Genomic DNA, 27,344 nt, shown 5'->3' on the forward strand with positions numbered 1-27,344 from the left:
GTGCCAAACTGTGCTGTGCCATGCCAAACTGTGCTGTGCCATGCTGGGCCGTGCTGGGCTGTGCCATGCCATGCTGTGCCACCCTGGGCTGTGCTGTGCCACACCAAACTGTGCTGTGCCGCACCAGGCTGTGCTAGGCCATGCCTGGCCATGCTGTGCCATGCCAAACCGTGCTGTGCCATGCCATGTCATACCATGCTGTGCCACACCAAACCATGCTGTGCCATGCTGGGCTGTGCTGTGCCATGCCAAACCGTGCTGTGCCACGCTGGGCCGTGCTGTGCTGTACCAAACCATGCTGTGCCGTGCCGAGCCCTGCTGTGCCATGCTGAGCCCTGCTCTGCCATGCCAAACTGTGCTGTGCCATGCCAAACCATGCTGTGCCACATTGGGCCATGCTGTGCCACGCCAAACCGTGTTGTGCCACGCCAAACCATGCTGTGTCGCACCAAACCATCCTGTACCATGCCAAACTGTGCTGTGCCATGCCAAATCATGCTGTGCCGTGCCACACCATGCTGTGCCACACCATGCCCACATCCCTGGGGCTGGCAGGGGCAGGGAGGGCAGCGGGTGCTCCAGGCAGAGGTGGCATGGATTGGGATGGCATGTTGGACAGTGCCCGTGCCCAGGTGCGCTGGGTGGCCAAGTCCTGCCTGGGGTGGCCAGGCCCTGTCCCCCACGAGCCCCTGAGGTGGCTGGGCACCCCCAGAGGAGCAGCTCAGGGCCCAGGTGCCTGTGCTGCGCTGTGCGGTGCCATGGGGTCGGGCCCTGTCACCAACCGGTGCTACCTGCAGGAGTTCAAGCGGGAGCTGTACCAGTGCAAGGTGGACGTGGAGAGCCTGCGGCACCAGGGGGGCACGGGGCAGGGGGACCCCCCGGCCACGCTCTGCGACTTCCGCCAGCGCTGGGACCATCTGGAGGAGGAGATCGTCAGCAGACAGGTGGGCAGGGGGCACGGGGCAGGGCTGGCAGGACAGGGGGTGCCGTGAATGTGCTGGGTGGGCACATCCTGTGGGCGCTGGGGGGCATGGGGCTGGGTCAGCGTGGGGGGCTGCAAGTGGGCACTGGGTGGGCACTGAGTGGGTGTCCAGGGCCGTGTGGGCGCTCGGTGGGCACTGAGTGGGTGTTCAGGGCCGTGTGGGCGCTGGGTGGGCACTGAGTGGGTGTCCAGGGCTATGTGGGCACTGAGTGGGTGTCCAGGGCCGTGTGGGCACTGGGTGTTGCTGGGTGGGTTCTCAGAGCCAGGTGGGCACTGGGTGGATGCTGGGTGCTGGGTGGGCACTGGTTGGACACTGGATGAGTGCGAGGGCTGTTTGGGCACTGGGTGGATGCCAGGGCTGTGTGGGTACTGGCTGAGTGCCCAGGGCCAGGTGGGCATGGGGTGGGTGCCCAGGGCTGTGTGGGCACTGGGTGGGCACTGGGTGGGTGCTGGATGCTCTGTGGGCACCCAGGGCTGGGTGGGCACTGTCTGAGTGCCGGCTGCTCTGTGGGCACTGTGTGTGTGCCAGGTGGTCTGTGGGCACTGGGTGGGCACTGTGTGTGTGCCGGGTGCTCTGTGGGCACTGGGCAGGCACTGTGTGTGCCGGGTGCCCTGTGGGCATTGGGCGGGCACTGGGTGGGTGCCAGCTGCCCTGTGGGCACTGTGTGTGTGCCGGGTGCTCTGTGGGCACTGGGCGGGCACTGGGTGGGTGCCAGCTGCCCTGTGGGCACTGTGTGTGTACTGGGTGCTCTGTGGGCACTGGGCGGGCACTGTGTGTGTGCCGGGTGCCCTGTGGGCACCCAGGGCCTAACCCTAACCCTAACCCTGCCCTTCCCTCTCCCCGGCACCGCGGTTCCCTCCCGCAGCACCAGCTGGAGGCGGCGCTGCTGGGGCTGGGGCAGTTCCAGACCCAGCTGGCCGAGCTGCTGCAGTGGCTGAGCCGCACCGGGGAGCAGCTGCGCGGCCCCGCGCCCCTGCGGCCCGACCTGCAGAGCTGTGAGATCGAGCTGGCCAAGCACAAGGTGAGGGTGCGCCGGGGCTGGGGGACACACGCGGCCACAGCCATCGTCACACTGCTGGCTCCTGTGGGGGTCCTGGGGCTCCTGGATGTGGTGGAACCCCTGGCTGGGTGTCCTGGGGCTCCTGGATGTGGTGGCACCCCTGGGTGGGTGTCCTGGGGCTCCTGGTTGTGGTGGCACCCCAGGCTGGGTGTCCTGGTCAGGGTGGGTGTCCTGGGGATCCTGGCTGTGCTGGCACCCCAGGGTGGGTGTCCTGGTCAGGGTGGGTGTCCTGGCTGTGGTGACACCCTGGGCTGGATGTCCTGGCTGTGGTGGCACCCTGGGCTGGGTGTCCTGGCTGTGCTGGCACCCCAGGGTGGGTGTCCTGGTCAGGATGGGTGTCCTGGCTGTGGTGACACCCTGGGCTGGATGTCCTAGCTGTGGTGGCACCCTGGGCTGGATGTCCTGGCTGTGGTGGCACCCTGGGCTGGGTGTCCTGGCTGTGGTGGCACCCTGGGCTGGGTGTTCTGGCTGTGCTGGCACCCCAGGGTGGGTGTCCTGGTCAGGGTGGGTGTCCTGGCCGTGGTGGCACCCTGGGCTGGGTGTTCTGGCCCCAGGGCGCTGCCTGGCCCCCCCTCGGGTGCAGCAGCAGCAGGGCCGGGCAGGCTGCAGCATGGGACGCGTCCCCTCCCTCGGTGACAGCACGGGAGGAATGAGCTGTCCCAGTGCCGGCCCCGTGCCACAGCCCCGTGCCCGGGCACGCTCCTGACGTGCCTGACGCGGGCGAGACTGCGAGGGCCGGGCTGTCCCTGCTCCAGGGGGGCCGTGCAAGGGGTGCCCCTATCCCCTCTGCCCCGTCCCCTCTGCCCCGTCCCTCTGCCCCTGTCCCCTCTGCCCCCGTCCCCTCTGCCCCTGTCCCCTCTGCCCCCGTCCCCTCTGCCCCTGTCCCCTCTGCCCTTGTCCCCACTGCCCCATCCCCACTGCCCCATCCCCTCTGCCCCGTCCCCTCTTCCCCTATCCCCTCTGCCCCTGTCCCCACTGCCCCTGTCCCCTCTGCCCCATCCCCTCTGCTCAGTCCCCTCTGCCCCTGTCCCCACTGCCCCTGTCCCCACGGCCCCTGTCCCCTCTGGCCCCGTCCCCTCTGCCCCCATCCCCACTGCCCCCGTCCCGTCTGCCCCTGTCCCCACTGCCACAAATCGGCAAATCCTTTGCCTCGGCCCTGCCCCGCACCCTGGCACCAGCCTGGAGGCACCCATGGGTGCCATGCCTGCCCAGTGTGGCACTGTCAGTCCCCAGGGCTGTGGTGGCAGAGGAGCTGGGGACAGCAGAGCTGTCTCGGGGTGAGAGGCTTTAGGAATGGGGGTGTGGGTGTCCCTGCCGGCTTTAGGGGCTTTAGGGGCTTTAGGAATGGGGGTGTGGGTGTCCCTGCCAGGTTTAGGGGCTTTAGGAGTGGGGGGTGTCCCTGTCCCTGCCAGGTTTAGGGGCTTTAGGAATGCAGGGTGTGGGTGTCCCTGTCAGGTTTAGGGGCTTTAGGAATGTGGGTGAGGGTGTCCCTGCTGGATTTAGGGGCTTTAGGAATGTGAGTGTGGGTGTCCCTGCCAGGTTTAGGGGCTTTAGGGGCTTTAGGAATGGGGGTGTCCCTGCCCCAGCCATGACCCCGCCGCCCCCTGCCCAGGTGCTGCGCACCGATGTGATGTCCCACGCCCGCACGGTGCAGTCGGTGACCGAGGCCGGGCAGGGGCTGCTGCTCTCCAGCCTGGGCGAGAGCGTGGAGGGGCTGCAGCGCAGCCTGCAGCAGCTGGAGCAGCACTGGGAGCTGGTGCGCAGCGAGACCGAGAGCCGGCAGCTGGAGCTGGAGAACAACCTCAGCCAGGTACGGCCACGGCGCCCCGCGTTGGGCGCCAAAATATTGGGATTAAATACCGATAGAGCTAGATGGAACGTGCCTGGGCTCGTCTGGCCCTTGCTGCTTGACCAAGGGTGGCAGCTGTGGTGGTTTCACCTCAGAGACGCCTTTGGCTAAGCTGGATGCTGCAGCTGGCGCTTGGGACAAGTCCAGGCAGGCAGGAGCTCAGGTTTATCTCTGGCGGAAAGGCTTTAGGCAATGGTGAAGGAAAAAGGAGTCGGGTTCTGCTGGAGGGTTTCGATCCAGAGCTTTATTCCTGGCCCTCAGGCCTCTGAATCCAGCAACAGCTCCAACAGAACTCCCTGAGCCTGTGGTTGCTGTTCCTTTTAACCCCAGGGAGAGGGGCAGGGAAGGGGTAGGGATCCCACCAACCTGGTAAGGGGGGGAAAATCTCAGGGGACAAAGGACACCTGGATGGCCCAATGCCCCCAGGGCTGAGAGGCATCTTTTGAACTTCGCCAATCACACACAACGGCCTTTCTGGACTGCCAGGATTGACGGACAGCACTCAGCAGGGGCAAGGGAGGGGAAGGGAGAGGTGATTGGCACACCTGGGGAAGGAGCTGGGATGACTGAGACAGGCTATGGCATCACACTGCAACCGGCCGGCGCTGAGCCCGCCTCGCCCCCAGGTGCAGGACATCACGCTGGAGATCACCGAGCTGCTGCAGTGGCTGGAGCAGGTGGAGCTGCAGCTCTTCTGCTCCAAGCCGGCCTGGGGCCACCCGGATGCCACCAAAGAGAAGCTGAACGCACACCTGGTGAGAGCCAGCGCCAGCCCGGTTCTGCTGCAGGATCGGCCCCTGCGGTCTCTTGGTCTCTTGGGGGGATGTGTGAGCCAGGTCCACCCTTCTCCACTCTGCTGGGCCAGGATCCTTCTCTGCTGCCTCCTCTCCCCAGCCAGGCAGAGCCTGGTACCCCTCCCTCAGCTGCTCCAGCTCAGAGCAGGAGCCATCCTTGTCCTTGTCCCTTTCTCTGAACCTGTTCCTGTCCCCATCCATATCCCTGTCTTCATCCCCTCTTCCTGTTCACTGTGGCTGTCTACCTTGAACTCATCCTCTGTTCCCATCCCTGTCCCCTGTCTGCTTTACCTGATCCCTCCACGTTCTCATCCCCATTCCCATCCCCATCCCTGTCCCCTGTCTGCTTTACCTGACCCCTCTACATTCCCATCCCCATTCCCAGCTCCTTTCCCATCCCTGTTTCCAGCCCTTATTCCCATTCCCATCCCTGTTCCCATCCCTGTTCCCATCCCCATCCCTGTACCCATCACCCTGCCTGCCCCATTCTCATCCCCATCCCTGTTTCTGTTCCCATCCCCATCCCCGTTCCTATCCCTGTTCCCATTCCCATCCCCATCCCCATCCTTGTTCCCAGCCCCATTCCCATCCCTGTTCCCATTCCCATCACTGTTCCCCCCTGTGCCTGTCACCCTGCCTCCCCATCCATATCCCCATCTCTGTCCCCCTTCTCATCCCCAGCCATGTTCCCATCCCCATCCTCGTTCCTATCCCTGTACCCATCACCCTGCCTGCCCCATCCACATCCCTGTTCCCATTCCCATCCCTGGTCCTATCCCCATTCCTGTCCCCATCCCCATCCCTGTTCCCATCCCCATCCCTGTTCCCATCCCTGTCCCCATCCCCATCCCTGTCTCCATCCCCATTCCTATCCCTGTTCCCAGGCTCGCTCCCAGCCCAGTTCCCATCCCCCATCCCTGTCCCCTTCGCATCCCCATCCTTGTTCCCATCCCCATCCCTGTCCCCTTCGCATCCCCATCCCTGTTCCCATCGCCATCCCTGTCCCCTTCGCATCCCCATCCCCATTCCCAGCCCCATCCCTGTTCCCATCCCTGCTCCCATCACCATTCCTATCCCCATCCCTGTCCCCTGTCTGCTTTACCTGATCCCTCCACGTTCCCATCCCCATCCCCGTTCCCAGCCCTGTTCCCATCCCCATCCCTGTTCCCAGCCCTGTTCCCATCCCCATCCCTGTCTCTATCCTGTTCCCATCCCCATCCCTGTACCCGTCACCCTGCCTGCCCCATCCCCGTTCCGCTCTGTGTCCCCTCCTCCCCCTGCCCGCTGTCCCTCTGCTGACGCCGCTGTCCCGCCGCTGTCCCGGTGCTGACGCCGCTGTCCCGGCAGGAGCTGTGCCGGGAGCTGGAGGCGCGGGCCGGTTCCTACCGGGGGCTGCGGGAGCGGCTGCAGCGGCTGCTGGACTCGTGCCGCGCGGGCCGGCCCTGCAGCACCGAGCACAGCCTGCGCCTGCTGGAGCAGAAGTGGGAGAGCGTCCAGGCCGAGGCCCAGGAGAGGAAGGTGTGCGGGGGGCTCTGGGGGGTCTGACCCGCGGGGGGCTCCCCCTGACCGGACCGGGCCAGGAGCAGGGCAGCCCGTGCCCACCGGTGCCCGCCGTGCCCACTGGTGCCCACCGTGCCCACAGGAGCGCCTGGCCGAGGGGCTGACGGTCAGCACCGAGTTCCACGGCTCAGCGCAGGAGCTGCTGCGCTGGGTGACCCACGCCGAGGAGCTGCTGGGGTCCCCCGCGCCCCCCAGCTTCGTCCTGGACACCGTCACCGAGCAGATCCAGGAGCACAAGGCAAGAGCAGGGCCCTTGGGGCCGGTTGGTGGGGCTGGGGTCTGCCCCAGGGGTGCTGCAGGGTGCCAGGGCGAGTGGCACGTGTGTCCCCGTGGCACCACGATCCAGGAGCACAAGGCAAGAGCAACACCCTTGGGGCCCATTTGTGGGGCTGGGGTCTGCCCAGGGGTGCCCGGGGCGAGTGGCACATGTGTCCCCGTGGCACCACGATCCAGGAGCACAAGGCAAGAGCGGTGCCCTGGTTTGTGGGGCTGGGGTCTGCCCCAGGGGTGCCTGGAGCGAGTGGCTCGTGTGTCCCTCTCACAAAGGACACAAAATGAACGATGCTCACACTCTGAAATGTCCGAGGCAAGAAAGGACGCGTGTGTTTCCCCGACCTGGATATTTACAGAATTCCAAAAGCGAACATGGATTGGAGGATGGAATTGCCACACTGGTCAAACCAACAGCCTGTCAATTCTCCCCTCCTTCCAGAAAGGAATGCAAAACAATAATTATTTACATGAAAAGCATGTGAGAAACTCCATTACAAAAATGTAAAGATCAAAAGGCTTAGAAGAACCTTAGAAGAACAGGGTGCCATGTCCCCACCGCAGCAGAACGAGCGAGCTCTGTTGGAATTTACCAACATTGCAGACAGGACCTGCCTTGGCTGGTCTGGCCCTTGGTGCTGAACCTAATAGGGGCAACTGTGGTGTTTCACCCCACAGACACTTTTGGCTGCCTGGGTGTGTGGTGTTTCACCCCACAGACACTTTTGGCTGCCTGGGTGTGTGGTGTTTCACCCCACAGACACTTTTGCCCAGCTGGGTGTGTGGTGTTTCACCCCACAGACACTTTTGGCTGGCTGGGTGCTGCAGTTGGCACGTGGGGACAAGTCCAGGCCTGCAGGAGCTCTGGTGGTGCTGGGATGGAGCTTCCCCCCATAACAGGGGCTGCCCCTCAGGTTTCCCTCTGTGGAGAAGCTTTCAGGCCATGGTGAAGGAAAGGAGTCGGTTCTGATGGAGGGTTTGGATCCAGAGCTTTATTCTGGCCCTCAGGCCTCTGAGTGCAGCACCAGCTCCCACAGAACTCCCTGAGCCCGGGGTTGCTGCTCCTTTGAACCCCAGGGAGAGGGGCAGGGAAGGGGCAGGGAGCCACCAAGCAGGGACAGGAGGGGAGGGACAAAGGGACAAAGGACACCTGGATGGCCCAAGGCCCCCCGGGGGTAGAGGGCATCCTTTGAATCTGCCAATCCCTTCTGGAATTCCAGGACTGACAGACAGTGCTGGGAGGGGCAAGGAGAGGTGACTGACACACACCTGGCAGGGAATTATCAGGGGAGGGACCCAGGTTCAGGGGTAAATCCTGAAATGACACCGCAATGCTCTGTGCCCCGTCCCAGCCCGTCCCTGGTGCTGCTCCACGTCCCCTCCTGGCACGGGCTGTGTCCGGGGGGCTCCTCACCCCCCCAGGACCCTCCACCCTGAGCTGCCCCCTCCCTGCAGGCCCTGGTGAAGGAGGCGAACGCCCACGGGGAGAAGCTGGGCGGCCTGGAGGCCGTGGCCGCGCGCCTGAAGGATTTCAGTCGGAAGCAGGACGGGGCCGTCATCCAGAACCTGGTGCTGGCAGCCCGGGAGAGGCTGGGCAAGGTCCTGCAGCGGGCAGCAGAGAGGGGAGCCGTGCTGGAGGAGGCCCGAAAACGCAGCAAGCAGGTACCAGGACATGGCCCGGGCTGGGGAGGGGGCTCTGCCCCTTGGCTGGCTTTGGACATGCACCTGGAGGGACAGGACAGGGGGAATGGCTTCCCACTGCCAGAGGGGATGGATGGGATGTGGGGAAGAAATTCTGCCCTGTGAGGGGGGGTTTCCTGGGGAAGCTGTGTCTGCCCCATCCTCAGACATGTCCAAGGCCAGGTTGGATGGGGCTTGGAGCAGCCTGGGCTGGTGGAAAGTGTCCCTGCCCATGGCAGGGGCTGGAACTGGATGGGCTTTGAGGTCCTTCTAACCAAAACCATCCCGGGAATGTTGATTCCATGTCATGGGTCCTGCTGGGAGCTGGGCCAGGAAGGGGCCCCACAGCTCTGGTGCTGTCACTGTGCTGTCCTGGCCCAGGAAGGGACCCTGTGGCTTTGGTGCTGTCACTGTGCTGTCCTGGCCCATGAATTTCTTCCCATGATCTTGGGAATAAATCCTTCCCTGTGAGGGGGGGTTTCCTGGAGAATCTGTGTCTGCCCCATCCTCAGACGTGTCCAAGGCCAGGTTGGATGGGGCTTGGAGCAGCCTGGGCTGTTGGAAAGTGCCCTGGCCATAGTAGTAGGGTGGAACTGGATGGGTTTGAGTTCCCTCCAACCTAAACCATCCCGGGAATGTTGATTCCATGTCATGGGTCCTGTTGGGAGCTGGGCCAGGAAGGGACCCCGTGGCTCTGGTGCTGTCACTGTCCTGGCCCATGGTTTGCCCCATGGTGGTGGCCGGGCTGTGTCACTCCCTTGTGTGGCTCCATCTCTCCTGTTTGGGTGGCCCCAGATCCGCTTTGCCCCTGGGTCCCCCCCTGAGCCCTCTCAGCCCCTTCAGCCCCCTCAGCCTCTGAGCCCCCCTGAGCCCTCTCAGCCCCCTGAGCCCAGTGAGCCCCTTCAGCCCCCTGAGCCCCCTCAGCCCCCTGCAGCCCCCTGAGCCCCCTCAGCCCCCTCAGCCCCTGAGCCCCCTCAGCCCCTGAGCCCCCTGCAGCCCCCTGAGCCCCCTCAGCCCCCTGAGACCCCCTGAGCCCCCTCAGCCCCCTGAGACCCCCTCAGCCCCCCTGAGCCCCCTGAGCTCCCTGAGCCACCTGAGCTCCCTGAGCCACCTGAGCCCCCTGAGCCCCCTCAGCCCCTGCAGCCCCCTGAGCCTCCTCATTTCCCTGAGCCCCCTGCAGCCCCCTCGGCTCCCTCAGCCCCTGAGCCCCCTGAGCCCCCTCAGCCCCTCAGCCCTGCCCTGCCCTGCAGTTCAGCGAGTCCCGGCGGCTGCTGCTGGACTGGATGGACGAGGTGGAGCAGAGCCTGGAGGTGCCTCAGGACGCTGCCACCAGCCAGGAGGAGATCAAGTGCCAGCTGGCTGAGCACAAGGTGGGGCTGCCCCTTGTGCTCTGCTCCTCGGTTCGGGGGGTGCAGAACTGGGCTTTTGGGGGGATCTCCAGATCCCAGGGGGGGTTGGACAACACCCCAGGACCTCGGGTTTTGGTTGTTGATTGCTGCCCCGGGATGTGCAGGATGTCTCTGCTTCGGCCCGTGTGGCTGAAGAACGAGTCTGGAATCTTCACTTTTTGGTCTTGAGGTTGTTTATTAATTCTGATCTATAAAATTTTCTTTCTGCCCAGCCGAGATCTGCTCAGCAGGGCAGCCACAGGCACTGTGACCGCCCCCGGGGCGGTGTTGTCCTTTTATACTACAAATTCTGTATAGCATATTTACACTTAATTCCCAATACCCATCACCTGTGTTAGACAGTGCACTTCTACTCTAAATATAACATATTTACACTTAATTCCCAATACCTATCACCCATGTTAGACAGTGCACTTCTACCCTAAACCAATCCCAAAGTGCCAGCATCACTGCAGAAAATGGAGACCAAGAACAAGAAGAAGGAGAAAGGCTGGACACGCCCAAGTTCCTCCATCTTGTCCCCATAAGCCCCATACCAAAAATCCTAAAATCGACCTTTTTACCCTGTGATAATTTTATTATTATGCTATTTAAACTCCTGTGACTTTCAGGTCCTCATACAAAGCTGGCAGCTTGCTCCAGGGGTCACAATCAAATCCCCAGGTGCTCTGGGCTGTGTGCCAGGGTCTCTGAACCCCCCAACGGGGTCCTGGCAACTCTGGACACCCAGAGGGATGCACTGAGTTCTGACACCAGGGCCATCCTGTATTGCTGGGAGACCTTGGGGGAGTGCTGGGCCCAGGGATGTTGGGCATGTGGCGCATCCCAACTGCCCCACAGCCCTTGGGGCAGCAGGGAGTGTCCTTCTCCAGTCTCTCTCTCCAGCACCCAGAGGGAACACCCAGCGCCAGGGGGTTTGGAAAACACCCCAGGGCCATCCTGTATTGCTGGGAGACCTTGGGGGTCTTGGGGTCTTGGGGGAGTGCTGGGCCCAGGGATGTTGGGCATGTGGGGCATCCCGACTGCCCCACAGCCCTTGGGGCAGCAGGGAGTCTCGCTCTCCAGCCGGGGCACCCAGCGCCCAGCTGTGGGGTCCCCTGCAGGCGTTCCAGAAGGTGCTGCGGGCCAAGCGCCCGGTGTACGAGGCGACGCTGCGGAGCGGGCGGGCGCTGCGGGAGGGGGCGCGGCTGCCCCAGGACCTGCAGCCGCTGGAGGAGCTGCTGGGGGAGCTGAAGGAGCGCTGGGATGCGCTGTGCAGCCGCGCTGCCGAGAGGTGGGAGCGGCGCCGGAGGGACGGGATGGGGCGGGGATGGGCTGGGGGTGAGGGGTGGGTGCGGTGGGATGGGGATGGGATGGGATGGGGATGGGATGGGGATGGGATGGGGATGGGATGGGATAGGGAAGGGGTTGGGATGGGGACGGGATGGGGATGGGGATGGGATGGGGACGGGATGGGGATGGGATGGGGACGGGATGGGATAGGGAAGGGGTTGGGATGGGGATGGGATGGAGATGGGACAGGGAAGGGGTTGGGATGGGGATGGGATAGGGAAGGGGTTGGGATGGGGATGGGATGGAGATGGGACAGGGAAGGGGTTGGGATGGGGATGGGATGGGGATGGGATAGGGAAGGGGTTGGGATGGGGATGGGATGGAGATGGGACAGGGAAGGGGTTGGGATAGGGATGGGATAGGGAAGGGTTTGGGATGGGGATGGGATGGGACAGTAAAGGGGTTGGGATGGGGATGGGACAGGGAAAGGGTTGGGATGGGATGGGATGGGATGGGATGGGATAGGGAAGGGTTTGGGATGGGGATGGGACAGGGAAGGGGTTGGGATGCAGGTTGGATGGGAATAGGGATGGAAATAGTGCCCACAGCACTTCTGTGAGGATTTGGGGTGCAGGGGAACCCTGTGAGGGTTTGGGGTGCAGGACAACCCTTTGCCCACTGCTGTGAGGGTTTGGGGTGCACGGGAACCCTGTGCCCACTGCTGTGAGAGTTTGGGGTGCAAGGGAACCCTGTGCCCACTGCTGAGAGGGTTTGGGGTGCAGGGGAACCCTGTGCCCACTGCTGTGAGAGTTTGGGGTGCAGGGGAACCCTGTGCCCACTGCTGTGAGAGTTTGGGGTGCAAGGGAACCCTGTGCCCACTGCTGAGAGGGTTTGGGGTGCAGGGGAACCCTGTGCCCACTGCTGTGAGGGTTTGGGGTGTAGGGGAACCCTGTGAGGGTTTGGGGTGCACAGGAAGCCTGTGCCCACTGCTGAGAGGGTTTGGGGTGCACGGGAACCCTGTGCCCACTGCTGAGAGGGTTTGGGGTGCATGGGAACCCTGTGCCCACTGCGAGGGGCCGTTGGTTTCTTTGATGTGGCCTTTCTGTCATTGCTCATTGAGCAGCTGTTTGAGGGAACTCAGTTTCTTCTCCTCCAGGGGCCATTGACTCACCCAGACAGGACTGTTGGTTTTCCATGACAGCTTCAGGGTGACCAGTGCCATCATGGCCCCTTTCAAAAATCCCCTTCCAGCTGTGGCACGATCTGTTCTCTGCCCGCTCTGCGGGTCCCAGGCGGGCACTGGAACTGCCCTTCCTCCCTGAGCATCCTCCTCTGGGACCCCATTGCCAGCATTGCTGGGCTCTGCCCTTGGGCTGTAGCTGAGGCCCATCCTTGTCCATAATGGCACTGCCAGGACCCGTTCCTGTCCATAATGGCACTGCCAGGACCTGTCCCTGTCCATAATGGCACTGCCAGGACCTGTCCCATCCATAATGGCACTGCCAGGACCTGTCCCTGTCCATAATGGCACTGCCAGGACCCATCTTTGTCCATAATGATGTTGCCAGGACCTGTCCCTGTCCATAAGGACACGGCCACGAGCTGTTCCTGTCCATACTGTTGCTGCCAGGACCTTTCCCTATCCATAATGGCACTGTCAGGACCGATCCCAGTCCATAATGGCCCTGCCATGACCCATCCCAGCCCATAGGGGCCCTGCCAGCTCTGTGTGGTGGCTCTGGGGTTCCTCTTTAGGGTGCCCCCAGTTGCCCACAGTGCCCTGTGCCCCTGGCAGGCAGCACAAGCTGGAGGAGAACCTGCTCAGGATCCATCCCAGTCCATAATGGCACCATGAGACTTGTCCCAGTCCATAAGGGCCCTGCCAGAACCTGTCCCTGTCCATAATGGCACTGCCAGGACCCATCCCAGTCCATAACGGCCCTGCCAGCTCTGTGTGGTGGCTCTGGGGTTCCTCTTTAGGGTGCCCCCAGGTGCCCACAGTGCCCTGTGCCCACAGGCAGCACAAGCTGGAGGAGAACCTGCTCAGGACCCATCCCAGTCCATAATGGCCCTGCCAGCTCTGTGTGGTGGCTCTGGGGTTCCTCTTTAGGGTGCCCCCAGGTGCCCACAGTGCCCTGTGCCCACAGGCAGCACAAGCTGGAGGAGAACCTGCTCTTCTCGGGCAAGTTCACGGACGCGCTGCAGGCGCTCATGGACTGGCTGTACCGCGCCGAGCCGCAGCTCAGCGAGGACGCGCCCGTCGGGGGGGACCGCGACCTGGTCGGGGACCTCATGGACAAGCACAAGGTGGGTGGCCCTGGGGGGGCTGCAGGGACCCCCGGGCTGTGCCCACCCTCGCTGTGGGGCAGGATGGAGCAGGGCTTGCTGGGGACACCCCGGTGTCACCCCAGTCTGGGGTGCCCCCGCCCCTGGTGCTGGAACTGCCCTTCCTCCCTGAGCATCCTCCTCTGGGACCCCATTCCCAGCATTCCCGTGTGCCCCAGAGCTGGGGAGGGGTTGGGGTGCAGGGAAGCCCTGTGAGGGTTTGGGGTGCAGGGAACGCTGTGAGGGTTTGGGGTGCAGGGAAACCCTGTGAGGGTTTGGGGTGCACAGAAACCCTGTGAGGATTCGGGGTGCACAGGAACCCTGTGTGGGTTTGGGGTGCACAGGAACACTGTACCCTCTTCTGGGAGGGTTTGGGGTGCACGGGAACCCTGTGAAGGTTTGGGGTACAGGAGAGCGCTGTGAAGGGTTGGGGTGCATGGCAGCCCTGTGCCCACTGCTGTGAGGGTTTGGGGGTGCATGGGACCCTGTGGGGGTTTGGGGTGCAGGGGAACCCTGTGAGGGTTTGGGGTGCAGGGAAACCCTGTGAGGGTTTGGGGTGCACAGAAATCCTGTGAGGGTTTGGGGTGCATGGGACCCTGTGAGGGTTTGGGGTGCAGGAGAGCCCTGTGAGAGTTTGGGGTGCAGGGAACCCTGTGAAGGTTTGGGGTGCACAGGAGCCCCGTCCCCACTGCTGCGAGGTTTTGGGGTGCAGGGGAACCCTATGCTCGTTGTTGCGAGGTTTTGGGGTGCAGGGGAACCCCATGCCCATTGTTGCGAGGTTTTGGGGTGCAGGGGAACCCCATGCCCATTGTTGTGAGGTTTTGGGGTGCAGGGGAACCCTATGCCCACTTCTGTGAGGGTTTGGGGTGCACAGGAACTCTCCAACCACTTCTGTGAAGGTTTGGGGTGCAGGGGAACCCCGTTCCCACTGCAGTGAGGGTTTGGGGTGCACAGGAGCCCCGTTCCCACTGCTGCGAGGTTTTGGGGTGCACAGGAGCCCCGTACCCACTGCTGCGAGGTTTTGGGGTGCAGGGGAACCCTTTGCCCGTTGTTGTGAGGTTTTGGGGTGCAGGGGAACCCTTTGCCCGTTGTTGTGAGGTTTTGGGGTGCAGGGGAACCCTATGCCCACTGCTGTGAGGTTTTGGGGTGCAGGGGAACCCCATGCCCATTGTTGTGAGGTTTTGGGGTGCAGGGGAACCCTATGCCCGTTGTTGCGAGGTTTTGGGGTGCAGGGGACCCCTATGCCCACTGCTGTGAGGTTTTGGGGTGCAGGACACCCCCGCCCAGCCGTGGGGTCCCTGTCGCACGGTCCCCCCGCCCCGCAGGTGTTCCAGAAGGAGCTGGGCAAGCGCGCCAGCTGCATCAAGACGCTGAAGCGCTCGGTGCGGGACCTGACGCGGGGCAGCAGCAGCGTGGACTCGCAGTGGCTGCAGCGGCAGGTGGAGGAGCTCAGCACCCGCTGGGACCTGGTCTGCAAACTCTCCCTGTCCAAACAGGCCCGGCTGGAGGCGGCGCTGCGGCAGGTGAGGGATGGGGGGCGGCGGGGGAGCCCGGGGGGTTGGGGGGCAGCGGGGGAACCCCGGGTTGGGGTCTGCAGTGGGGGAACCCCGGGTTGGGGTTGGCAGTGGGGGAACCCCCGGGATTTGGGGCAGCAGAGGAACCCCCGGACTGGGGGCAGCGGGGGAACCCAGGGTTGGGGGGCAGCAAGGGAATTCCCGGGTTGGGGTCTGCAGCAGGGGAACCCAGGGTTGGGGGGAAGTGGGGGAACCCCCGAGTGGGGTCTGCAGCGGGGGGAACCCCTGGGATTGGGGGCAGTGGGGGAACCCCGGGTTGGGGGGCAGTGGGGGAGCCCCCGGAATTGGGGGCAGCAGGGGAACCCCGGGTTGGGGTGTGCAGCTGGAGCATCGATGTGGGGAGGCTGAGATGGATGTGGGGGTGCGGGGTGGTGGGTTGGGGGGTGGCCGTGTTTTGGGGGTTGCTTGGCTCGTGGGTGGCTGTCATTTGGGGGGTGCTGGGGTGGTGGGTGGCCGCGTTTTGGGGGGTTCTCCGTGGGATGCCCAGGCATGGTGGGAGGCCGTGCTTTGAGGCGTGCTCTGTGGGGTGCTGGGGCGGTGGGTGGCCGTGTTTTGGGGGGTGCTCCATGGGGTGGTGGGTGGCCGTGTTTTGGGGGCAGTTTGTGTGGTGTGTGGCCCTGTTTTGGGGGCAGTTTGGGTGCTGGGTGGCCGTGTTTTGGGGCAGTTTCAGCGGTGTGTGGCCGTGTTTTGGGGGCAGTTTGGGCGGTGGGTGGCCATGTTTTGGGGCAGTTTCAGCGGTGGGTGGCCGTGTTTTGGGGGCAGTTTGGGTGCTGGGTGGCCGTGTTTTGGGGGTGCTCCATGTGGCCGTGTTTTGGGGGCAGTTTGGGCGGTGGGTGGCCGTGTTTTGGGGGCAGTTTGGGCGGTGTGTGGCCGTGCTTTGGGGGCAGTTTTTGGCTGTGTTTTGGGGGGTGCTCCATGTGGCCATGTTTTGGGGGCAGTTTGTGTGGTGTGTGGCCGTGTTTTGGGGGCAGTTTGGGCAGTGGGTGGCCGTGTTTTGGGGCAGTTTCAGCGGTGTGTGGCTGTGTTTTGGGGGCAGTTTGGGCGGTGTGTGGCCGTGTTTTGGGGGCAGTTTGGGCGGGGTGTGGCCGTGTTTTGGGGGCAGTTTGGGTGCTGGGTGGCCGTGTTTTGGGGTCAGTTTGGGCGGTGGGTGGCCGTGTTTTGGGGTCAGTTTGGGTGCTGGGTGGCTGTGTTTTGGGAGCAGTTTGGGCGGTGGGTGGCCGTGCTTTGGGGGCAGTTTGGACAATGGGTGGCCCCGTTTTGGGGAATTCTCCATGGGGTGCCCAGGCACGGTGGGTGGCTGAGCATCTGGGGAGGTCTTCCAGGCTGCCTGGGTGGTGTTGGGGCTGTGCCTTTTGGGGTTCCCTGTGGGCTGCCCAGCTCGGGGTGTGGTGCTGCGTGGGGCTCTGAGGTTCTGTCGCAAGGTGCCATGGCCGGGTGCCAGGCTGGCTGCTGCCTGCTACAGGTGTGAGTGCATGCACAGTGCCCGGGGCGGGTGGCACAGGGTGGCACAGGGAGGCTCAGGGAGGCTCGGAGGGAATGGTGTCCCGCTCTAGAGCTGGCTGTGGGGTCTCCCCTCGATCCCTCTGTGGGGCCAGAGCGGGGCTGGCAGCAGCTCTGCCCTGGCACCGCGTGCTGCCAGTGCCTGTGCCAGGGGCTGGGCCATCCCCAGCAGGGCTCAGGGGCCGGCCGGGAGTCTCAGGGGGCCTGCAAGGAGGGCGCTGAGCGGGTCCCCGCTGTGGTGGCAGGCGGAGGAGTTCCACAGCCTGGTGCACTCCTTCCTGGGGCGCCTGACCGAGTCGGAGAAGACCCTCAAGTACGGAGTGTTCCCCGAGGAGGAGGCGGCCGTGCAGGAGTGCCAGGCCCAGCTGCAGGTGGGTGCCAGCCCCCAGCAAACCCCAGCAAACCCCAGCTTTGCCCCAGGACCTCCATCACTGGGCTCAGCCTGCCCCAGCGGGGCTCTGGCATCCCCACAGGGATGTTGGGTGCCACCCCTGAGAGATTTGGGGTGTTGAGTCCCACCACACCGAGCGCACGGGGTTTGGGGCCCCAAATGCCCTGAGGTGGGGAGATTTGGGTACCCCCACCCCAATCCCTCGATCCCAGGGGTGTGGTGGTGTCTGGGGGGCTGGGGCCTGACAGTGCCATGTCCCTGTCCCCCCCAGGAGCTGATGCAGTCCCTGCAGTGCCAGCAGCTGGAGCTGGAGTGCATCACCTCGCTGGGGGAGGAGATCCTCAGCACCTGCCACCCTGACTCCATCATCACCATCAAATCCTGGGTCACGGTCACCAAGAGCCGCTTCCAGGAGGTGAGACAGGGGCCCCATCCCTGCCCGGGGGGCAGAGTGACACCCACACCTGGGGAAAGCACGGCCCCACACCTGGGGAAAGCACAGCCCCATACCTGGGGAAAGCACGGCCCCATACCTGGGGAAAGCATGGCCCCATACCTGGGGAAAGCACGGCCCCACACCTGGGGAAGGCACGGCCCCATACCTGTCCCAGTGCCCCACACCAGTCCCAGTGCCCCACACCTGTCCCACTGCCCCACACCTGGGGAAAGCACAGCCCCACACCTGGGGAAAGCATGGCCCCACACCTGGGGAAATCATGGCCCCATACTTGTCCCAGTGCCCCACACCTGGGGAAAGCACAGCCCCACACCTGTCCCAGTGCCCCACACCTGTCCCACTGCCCCACACCTGTCCTAGTGCCCCACACCTGTCCCAGTGCCCCACATCTGTCCCAGTGCCCCACGCCTGTCCCAGTGCCCCACACCTGTCCCAGTGCCCCACACCTGTCCCCCTGCCCCACATCTGTCCCAGTGCCCCACGCCTGTCCCAGTGCCCCACACCTGTCCCAGTGCCCCACACCTGTCCCACTGCCCCACGCCTGTCCCAGTGCCCCACACCTGTCCCACTGCCCCACACCTGTCCTAGTGCCCCACGCCTGTCCCAGTGCCCCACACCTGTCCTAGTGCCCCACGCCTCGCCTGTCCCAGTGCCCCACACCTGTCCCAGTGCCCCATACCTGTCCCAGTGCCCCACACCTGTCCCAGTGCCCCACGCCTCGCCTGTCCCAGTGCCCCACACCTGTCCCAGTGCCCCACGCCTCTCCCACCACCAGGGACTGCAGCCCCCCCAGGCAGAGCATTGCAGGATCTGGGGGTGCTCAGCCCCAGAGGATCTTGGCCTTGCCAGGGTCACCCCATGGTCCCCCACCCTGTGGCCTCCTGGGGTCACCCCCTTGGAAGTGGTGGCTCATTCCAGTGCAATGGTGGCCACCACACAGCTGAGGCAGGGAAAGGTGGGAGCAGTGTCCTGGGGTCCCACCCCAGACTGTGCTCCCACCGTGGCCCAGAGCCGCCCCGGGCTGCTCTGGATTTGTAGGTAAGAGGCTCCTGGGACTGGTCTGGCCAGTTCAGCCGATCCCACACAAAGCCCCTGTTGAGCAGAGAGCTGCAGGATCCGCTCTGGATCTGCCCTGGGGCTGCCCCCCTCACCCCACGCACCCCAAAAAGGGAGAGCAGCTGGCATGGCCACACAGCACACACCTGGGGACCCTCAGCATGCGGGGGCAGCACCCCCAGCCCTGCCCCAGCTGCCCAGCAGGAGCCTGGTGCTGCCCCTTGTCCCTGCCCCCGTGTCCCTGCCCCATGTCCCAGACCCATGTCCCAGCCCCATATCCCTTTCCCATATCCCTTCCCTATATCCCTGTCCCATATCCCTTCCCCATGTCCCAGACCCATGTCCCAGCCCCATATCCCTGCCCCATATCCCAGACCCATATCCCAGACCCATGTCCCAGCCCCATATCCCAGACCCATGTCCCTTCCCCATATCCCTGTCCCATGTCCCTACCCAGTGTCCCTGCCCCATATCCCAGCCCCGTGTCCCTGCCCCATATCCCTGCCCGATGTCCCTCTCCCATCTCCCTGCCCCATATCCCAGCCCCATATCCCTGCCCCATGTCCCTGCCCCATATCCCAGCCCAGTGTCCCTGCCCCATGTCCCTGCCTGGTGTCCCTGCCCCATCTCCCTACCCCATATCCCAGCCCCATGTCCCTGCCCCATGTCCCAGCCCCATATCCATATCCCTGCCCCATATCCCTGCCCTATATCCCGGGGGGGGACCTTGGGGTGCACAGTGGGTGCCACCTCTGCCCAGTGTCCCTGGCCAGTGTCCCTGCTCTGTGTCCCTGCCCCGTGTCCCACCCCCATATCCCAGCCCTGTATCCCAGCCAGGGGACCTCAGGGTGCACACTGGGGTGCCATCCCTGCCCCATGTCTCTGCCCCATATCCCAGCCCTATATCCCAGGCAGGGGACCTTGGGGTGCCCAGTGGGTGCCATCCCTGCCCCATGTCCCAGCCCCATGTCCAAGGCAGGGGACCTCGGGGTGAGAGCAGTGGGTGCCATCCCTGCCCCATGTCCCTGCCCCATGTGCCTGCCCCCATATCCCTGCCCGGTGTCCCTGCCCTATATCCCAGCCAGGGGACCCTGGGGCGCACACTGGGGTGCCCTCCCCGTGTCCCCATATCCCTGCCCCATATCCCTGCCCCCATGTCTCTGCCCCATATCTCTGCCCCACATCCCAGCCCCACATCCCTGCCCCATGTCCCTGCCTGGTGTCCCTGCCCCATATCCCAGCCCCATATCTCATCCCAGTGTCCCTGCCCCATGTCCCTGCCCCATGTCCCAACCCCATGTCCCTGTTCTCTGTCCCAGCCCCATGTCCCTGTCCCGTGTTCCTACCTCATATCCCAGCCCCATATCCCAGCCGGGGTCCCTGGGGCGCACACTGGGGTGCCCTCCCCGTGTTCCCATATCCCAGCCCCATATCCCAGCCCCATATCCCAGCCCCATATCCCAGCCGGGGTCCCTGGGGCGCACACTGGGGTGCCCTCCCCGTGTCCAGTGTCCTATGTCCCAGCCGGGGACCCTGGGGGGCACAGTGGGTGCCCTCTCCGTGCCCCCATATCCCAGCCCCATATCCCAGCCGGGGTCCCTGGGGCGCACACCGGGGTCGCTCCCCGTGCCCCCCTTGCCCCACGGGCCCCGGCCGCCCCGCAGGTGCTGAGCTGGGCACAGCAGCAGGGCGAGCGGCTGCGGGCGCAGGCGGCGGCGCTGGCGGCCGAGCGGGAGGACACGGAGCAGCTGCTGGACTGGATCACGGCGGCCGAGGAGGCGCTGGGGCTGCGCGACCAGGAGCCGCTGCCCGAGGAGGCCGAGCAGCTGGAGGAGCTCAGCGCCCAGCACGCGGTGAGGGACCCCGAAACCGGCTGGCCCTGGGGAGAGGGGGACCCCGAAACCGGCTGGCCCTGGGGACAGGGGGACCCTGAAACCGGCTGGCCCTGGGGACAGGGGGACCCCGAAACCGGCTGGCCCTGGAGACAGGGGGACCCCCCCGACACACCCCGGCTGGCCCTGGGGACAGGGGTACCCCGAAACCGGCTGGCCATGGGGACAGGGGGACCCCGAAACCGACTGGCCTTGGGGACACGGGGACCCCGAAACCAGCTGGCCTTGGGGACAGGGGGACCCCCTGACACACCCCGACCAGGCCTGGGCCAGGAGCTGGCCTGACCGAGGGGTTTGGGGGGCACGGGGCTCGTGGGTGGTGCTGCTTTGGTACAGGGGGGCTGTGGAATATGGGGGGCAGTGGAGTATGGGGGGGTGTAGAGTATGGGGGGCAGTGGAATATGGGGGGGTCTGGGGAGCACGGGGGGCTGTGGGGCACGGGGGGCTGTGGAACACAAGGAACTGGGGTCTCTGAGGCACGGGAGGGGTTGTGGAGAACTGGGGGGCTGTGGAGAATGGGGGGCTGTGGAGCACGGAACTGGAGGGCTCTGGAGCACGGGGGACTGTGGAGAATGGGGGGCTCTGGAGCACAGGGGGGTCTGGAGCAGAGGGAGTTGTGGAGCACGGGGAACTGGGGGGCTGTGGAGCACGGGGGGCTCTGGAGCACAGGGAACTGGGGGGCTCTGGAGCACAGGGAACTGGGGGGCTCTGGTGGAGCACGGGGGGCTCTGGAGCACAGGGAACTGGGGGGCTCTGGTGGAGCACGGGGGGCTCTGGTGGAGCCCAGGGAACTGTGCCAGCCCGCGCTCAGCACCAGCCCTCCTCCGCAGGTGTTCATGGAGGAGCTGAACCGCAAGCAGCCTGACGTGGAGAAGGTGACCAAGAGCTGCAAGCGGAAGCTGGCGGTGGAGCTGGGCCCCCCGGCCACCCGCCGACTGGCCACACGTAAGGAAACCCACCGGCGCCCCCCTCCCACGGCCCGGACCCCCGGGCGCCCCTGACCCCGCTGTCCGCAGGTCGCCGCAGCGGCGGGAAGGCGCAGGGCACGGCGGCGGCGCCGCTCGGGGGGCTGGAGCCGCAGACGCCGCTGATGGCGCAGCTCCTGCACCGCTGGCAGCAGCTCTGGCTGCTGGCCCTGGACCGGCAGTACCGGCTGGAGACGGCCCTGCAGCGCCTGCGGGAGGTAGGGCTGGCACACGGGGGTCCCCCTGCCCTGCGGGGTCCTCAGCAGCTCCTCTCATCTTCTGCCCATGGGGGCCCCCTCGGCCACGTCATGGGGATGGGGTCAGCAGCCCCAGCGCCTGTCCCTGCAGGGGTCTGTGCCCTGTCCCTGTCCCTGTCCCTGCAGGGCTCTGTGCCCTGTCCCTGTCCCTGCAGGGTCTGTGCCCTGTCCCTGTCCCTCCCTACCCTGTCCCTGTCCCTGCAGGGCTCTGTGCCCCGTCCCTGTCCCTGTCCCTGCAGGGTCTGTGCCCTGTCCCTGTCCCTGCAGGGCTCTGTGCCCTGTCCCTGTCCCTGCAGGGGTCTGTGCCCTGTCCCTGCCCCTGCAGGGGTCTGTGCCCTCCCTACCTGTCCCTGCCCCTGCAGGGGTCTGTGCCCTCCCTACCTGTCCCTGCCCCTGCAGGGGTCTGTGCCCCGTCCCTGTCCCTCCCTACCCTGTCCCTGTCCCTGCAGGGGTCTGTGCCCCGTCCCTGTCCCTCCCTACCCTGTCCCTGTCCCTGCAGGTGTCTGTGCCCTCCCTACCCTGTCCCTGTCCCTGCAGGGGTCTGTGCCCTCCCTACCCTATCCCTGTCCCTGCAGGGTCTGTGCCCTGGCCCTGTCCCTCCCTACCCCGTCCCTGTCCCTGTCCCTCCCATGGGTGCACCCTGACACCCTAGAGGGGCTGCTGGAGCCCCGTGCACCACAGAGTGGGGGTCCTGGTCAGAGACCCCCCCCAACCTTGCAGCCGTGGCAGGGCCAGGGCTGGGAGCAGGCAGGCCATGGAGCTGGGGCTGGGCACAGTGGGCACAGCGTGGTGAACCAGGCTGGGGTGGGGGGCGTGAGGGGGGCATGAGGGGGTCCTGCTGTCCTGCTCATCCCCTCTGTGCCCCTCCCAGCTGGAGGAGTTCGCGCACTTTGACTTCGGGGTCTGGAGGAAGCGCTACATGCAGTGGATCAGCCAGATGAAGTCCCGCGTCCTGGACGTGTTCCGCGGCATCGACAGGGACCAGGACGGGCGCATCAGCCAGCGGGAGTTCATCGAGAGTGTCCTCGCCTCCAGTGCGTGCCCAGGGGCGCTGGAGGGGGCTGAGGGGCCGGAACTGGGGGGCTGATGGTCTCTCTGTACCCCCCCCCCCCAGAGTTCCCCACCAACGTCCTGGAGATGAACGCCGTGGCCACCATCTTCGACATGAATGGCGACGGCTTCATCGACTACTACGAGTTCGTCAGCGCCCTGCACCCCAACCGGGACCCGCTGCGCCGCTCCGCCGACGCCGACCAGATCCAGGACGAGGTGTGGGGCGGGGCAGCGGGGCTGGGGGGCGGCTGGAAGGGTGGGGATCCCGTCCGGCGCTGAGCTGAGCGTGCCCCCGCAGGTGAACCGGCAAGTGGCCCAGTGCAACTGCGCCAAGCGCTTCCAGGTGGAGCAGATCAGCGCCAACAGGTACCGGGTAAGTGCCCAGGCCGGGACCTGCTCTTACACCTGTGCCCAGCCCCGTGCCCTGGGCAGGGGTCCTGCAGTGCCTGTGTGCCAGGGCAGGGATAGGGCACATCCCCGTGCCTGCTCAGGGGTCCTGCAGTGCCCGTGTGCCAGGGCAGGGATGGGGCACATCCCCGTGCCCATACAGGGGTCCTGCAGTGCCTGTGTGCCAGGGCAGGGATGGGGCACATCCCTGTGCCCATACAGGGGTCCTGCAGTGCCCGTGTGCCAGGGCAGGGATGGGGCACATCCCTGTGCCCATACAGGGGTCCTGCAGTGCCCGTGTGCCCAGGCAGGGTGGGGGCACATCCCTGTGCAGGGGTCCTGCAGTGCCCGTGTGCCGGGCAGGGAGGGAGCACATCCCCGTGCTCTGTGTGCCAGGGCATGGAGGGAGCACATCCCTGTGCCCATACAGGGGTCCTGCAGTGCTCGTGTGCCAGGGCAGGGATGGGGCACATTCCCGTGCCCATACAGGGGTCCTGCAGTGCCTGTGTGCCAGGGCATGGAGAGGGCACATCCCCGTGCTCTGTGTGCCAGGGCATGGAGGGAGCACATCCCCATGCCCTGCTCAGGGGTCCTGCAGTGCCCGTGTGCCAGTGTTTTGCAGAGATAACCAAAACCCCACAACTTTTGTGCAAGTTGTAAAGCTGGTATGTTTATTATTACATTAAGGTGATTACTCTGCTTAAAAGACATGCGTACCTCTGGGAACTTCAGGTCTTTTTTATCCCCCTCTCAAATACAAATGCACACAATTTCACAATAGGTTCATACATATTCATTTTCACGAATTTCGCGTGACATTTGCTGCTGGTTCTTCTTTATCAGAAAGAATTCCTTGGTCAGGTTGACCTGCTCTCACAGCAGTCTCTGTTTCTCTTTATCACCTTGTGTTCCCCCCCCTTATCTCTGTCCTTCGCTGAATCAGTTTCCCTGAGCCCAGGCTTTGCAGTCAGGCTACACAGCCATGTTTTCTAGCCACAGACTCAACTCAGAGATGTACATTTGACCTAAATCAAAACGGATTTCTACTCTGGAGAATTTCTGCTTTGTTTCACTGAGGCGGGGAGGGGGCACATCCCATGGGGGCAGTGCCCATGTGCCAGGGCGAGCAGGGGGCACATCCCTGTGCCCCGAGGAGCCCCAGCCCCTGTGGGAGGGTGTAGAATTTGCAAGGCAACTGCAACAAGGGAAGAGATGAGAACCTTGACTCCATGTTTCATGGAGGCTGATTCATTATTTTATTATATATATTATATTGAAAGAAAATGATACACTAAAACTATACTAAAGAAAGAGAAAGGAGATATCAGAAGGCTAGAAAAGAACGGAATGAATAAAAAAAATCTTGTGACTGCTCACAGCCTCGACACAGGCGGCTGTCATTGGTCATCAAGTAAAAACAATTTCACACGCTGAGTAAACAATTCTCCAAACCACATTCCAAAACAGCAAAACGTGAAGAAGCTGAAGCTTCTCAGCTTCTCGGGAGAAAAGATCCTAACGAAAGGATTTTCCATAAAATACGTCTGTGACAGGAGGGCAGTGCCAGTGGGGCCGGGGGGGCGGCAGGGAGGGGCAGGCCTGGGTGCTGCTGCCCCCCTTCCCAAGGCCCAGCCCTGCCAGAGCCCCAGCCTTGCCCCAGCGTCCCTCTCCCCGCAGTTCGGGGAGTCCCAGCAGCTGCGGATGGTGCGGATCCTGCGCAGCACCCTCATGGTGCGGGTGGGCGGCGGCTGGATCGCCCTGGACGAGTTCCTGGTGAAGAACGACCCCTGCAGAGGTGAGGGCGGGGGTCCCACTGTGGGGTCCCACGGTGCCTGGTGCGGGGCCATGGGGGGCACAGCACTCCCCAGGGTAACCCTCGCCCCCTCTGCTGTCCCCAGTGAAGGGAAGGACCAACCTGAAGATCAACGAGAAGTACCTGTCCTCGGACGTCTTCGGAGCCGCTGCCAGGTGCGCCGGGACCCAGTCGGCCGCCTCCTCCAAAGTGCTGTCCCCGAGCCGCTCCAACTCCAGCCTCAGCCTCTACAGCAGCGCCTCGGCCCCCAGCAGCCCCCTGGCCAGGAAGGTACGGGCCGCCGAGCCCCCCCCCCCTGCAGTACTGAGCCCCCCAACCCTCCCGCCGGGGCCTCTGACCCTCATCCTCACCCTCATCCTCATCCTCACCCTCATCCTCACCCTCATCCTCACCCTCACCCTCATCCTCATCCTCATCCTCACCCTCATCCTCATCCTCATCCTCATCCTCATCCTCACCCTCATCCTCACCCTCACCCTCACCCTCATCCTCATCCTCGCCCTCATCCTCATCCTCATCCTCACCCTCATCCTCATCCTCATCCTCACCCTCACCCTCACCCTCACCCTCACCCTCACCCTCACCCTCACCCTCACCCTCATCCTCACCCTCATCCTCACCCTCACCCTCATCCTCATCCTCACCCTCATCCTCATCCTCATCCTCATCCTCGCCCTCATCCTCACCCTCATCCTCATCCTTATCCTCACCCTCATCCTCACCCTCCCCAGTCGGTGCTGCGGAGGACGCGCTCCGGGGACCGCTGCCCGCGCTCCCGGGGCTCGGGGCTGCCCGACGGAGCGGAGCTGCAGTTCAGCGCGGCTGAGGAGAGCCTGCCTGTGGCACCCCCAGGTGAGCGCCCTGGGGCTGGGGGGCACTGGGGAGCCGGGCTGGGGGGCACCCCGAGTCTGTGGGGCACTGGGGAGCCGGGCTGGGGGGCACCGGGGAGCCGGGCTGGGGGGCACCCCCGGTCTGGGGGCACCGCGGAGCCGGGCTGGGGGGCACCCCGAGGCTGTGGGGCACCGGGGAGCCGGGCTCGGTGCGCGCTGTGCCGCAGGGCAGCGGGGCTGTGACCCCCGTCCCTCGCAGCGCTGGAGCCGGGGCGGGCAGAGCTCCGCGCTCCATCCATCCATGCCCTCCGTGCCCCCGCAGAGCCGCCCGAAGGGTCCCCTCCGGAGCGCTGCAGCCCCTGCCGCTGAGCCCCGCGCCCGCCCTGCGCCCAGCACCTCGGCCGGCCCCACTCAGGACCCTCCTTCCTCCACGGGGCCGCGCCCCCCGCGCGTCTCGGGCCCGGCGCTGCGGCCCCCCCGAGCGGGGCTGAGCTGAACCGCCCGCACCGATCGCGCCGCCGGGGCCCGTTCCAGAGGATATGCAAGCATCTCCCGACAGCCAGCGAGACCCGGGCTCCCGCCCCGCGGCTCCGCTCCCAGCGCCCGGGGCTGCGGGACCAGCCGGGCGCCCCCTGCCCTTCTCCCGTGCGGCCGGCTCGGTATCCCCGGCACCGGGCCTCGCTCACCGGGGTCCCCGCGGTGCCTCCCACGCCCCGGCGGGAGGCGGCCGGGCTCGGTACCGGGCACCGGGCGGATGCCGAGCCCCGTTTCTGGTGCTAACCCTCACCCCTCGGCCTTGGGGGTGCTCCGGCCGCCCCCGGCCCCGGGGGTCCCGTCCCGCCGGCGGCACCGGGGGCAGCGGGACCCCCGCCCCGCCGCCGCATGCCCGCGCCACCCCCGCTAACCGGAGAGCAGTAGAGCTGAATGTAACCCCGGCCGGGCCCGCCCGCCGCCACAATAAACTGTAGTGAGGTTCCTTTTTCTACCGGCGCCCCGTCTGTCCGTCCGTCCGTCCGTCCGTCCGCGCGGGGAGGGGCTCCGCGCCGTGCCTCGGCCTGCTTGCCCCTCTGCAGAAGGAGGGGTCCGTCGGTCGGTCTGTCTGTCTGTCTGTCTGCCTGGGGAGGGAGGCTGCAGTCTGTCAGTCATCCTGTCTGGACAAGGGACTGCAGTCCGTCAGTCTGTCCACCTGCTCAGTACAAGGGGCTGAAGTCTGTCTGTCTGTGTGCTCAGGGCAAGGAGCTGCAGTCCATCAGTCTGTCCGTCTGACCAGGACAATGTGCTGCAGTCTGTCAGTCTGTCTGTGTGCTCAGGGCAAGGAGCTGCAGTCCATCAGTCTGTCAGTCTTTCTGTCTGGACAAGGTGCTGCAGTCCGTCAGTCTGTCCGTCTGCTCAGAACAGGGGCTGCAGTACATCTGTCTGTCTGCCTGTCTGTCTGTCTGGGCAAGGAGCTGCAGTCCATCAGTCCGTCAGTCTGTCTGTCAGGACAAGGGGCTGCAGTCTGTCAGTCTGTCTGGACAAGGGGCTGCAGTCCATCAGTCTGTCCATCTGACCAGGACAAGGCGCTGCAGTCTGTCAGTCTGTCTGTGTACTTGGGGCAAGGGGCTGCAGTCCGTCAGTCTGTCAGTCTGTCTGTCAGGACAAGGAGCTGTAGTCCATCAGTCTGTCAGTCCATCTGTCAGGACAAGGGGCTGCAGTCTGTCAGTCTGTCCACCTGTTCAGTACAAGGGGCTGCAGTCTGTCTGTCTGTGTACTCAGGACAAGGGGCTGCAGTCCGTCAGTCTGTCCGTCTGACCAGGACAGGGGCTGCAGTACATCTGTCTGTCAGCGTGTCTGTCCGGACAAGGAGCTGCAGTTTGTCAGTCTGTCTGTGCTCAGGACAAGGAGCTGCAGTCCATCAGTCTGTCCATCTGACCAGGACAAGGCGCTGCAGTCTGTCCATCTGTCCGTCTGACCAGGACAATGTGCTG

General features: G+C 64.8%; 1 protein-coding gene across 1 annotated transcript in view; it reads left to right on the top strand.

The window, feature by feature from the left end:
- PLEC (plectin) overlaps window positions 1–26,360 on the top strand; it is a 93,649-nt gene extending 67,289 nt beyond the window's left edge. The window contains 24 exon segments of the mRNA XM_071418161.1: window positions 798–944; window positions 1,849–2,004; window positions 3,656–3,853; window positions 4,519–4,647; window positions 6,034–6,204; window positions 6,329–6,486; window positions 6,489–6,708; window positions 7,972–8,178; window positions 9,447–9,566; window positions 10,709–10,878; window positions 13,025–13,184; window positions 14,528–14,725; window positions 16,522–16,647; window positions 16,939–17,082; window positions 19,845–20,033; window positions 20,903–21,017; window positions 21,089–21,255; window positions 22,166–22,328; window positions 22,409–22,563; window positions 22,646–22,720; window positions 24,412–24,529; window positions 24,633–24,817; window positions 25,279–25,399; window positions 25,700–26,360. Of these exon segments, the coding sequence (XP_071274262.1) occupies window positions 798–944; window positions 1,849–2,004; window positions 3,656–3,853; window positions 4,519–4,647; window positions 6,034–6,204; window positions 6,329–6,486; window positions 6,489–6,708; window positions 7,972–8,178; window positions 9,447–9,566; window positions 10,709–10,878; window positions 13,025–13,184; window positions 14,528–14,725; window positions 16,522–16,647; window positions 16,939–17,082; window positions 19,845–20,033; window positions 20,903–21,017; window positions 21,089–21,255; window positions 22,166–22,328; window positions 22,409–22,563; window positions 22,646–22,720; window positions 24,412–24,529; window positions 24,633–24,817; window positions 25,279–25,399; window positions 25,700–25,746 (3,639 nt within the window). The 3' untranslated portion in view covers window positions 25,747–26,360.
- The last annotated feature ends 984 nt before the right edge of the window (window positions 26,361–27,344 follow it).

This window comes from Agelaius tricolor, unplaced genomic scaffold, assembly GCF_023055355.1.
Source record: "Agelaius tricolor isolate 1412-34295 unplaced genomic scaffold, bAgeTri1.0.p SCAF_78, whole genome shotgun sequence".
NCBI classification, from domain to species: domain Eukaryota; kingdom Metazoa; phylum Chordata; class Aves; order Passeriformes; family Icteridae; genus Agelaius; species Agelaius tricolor.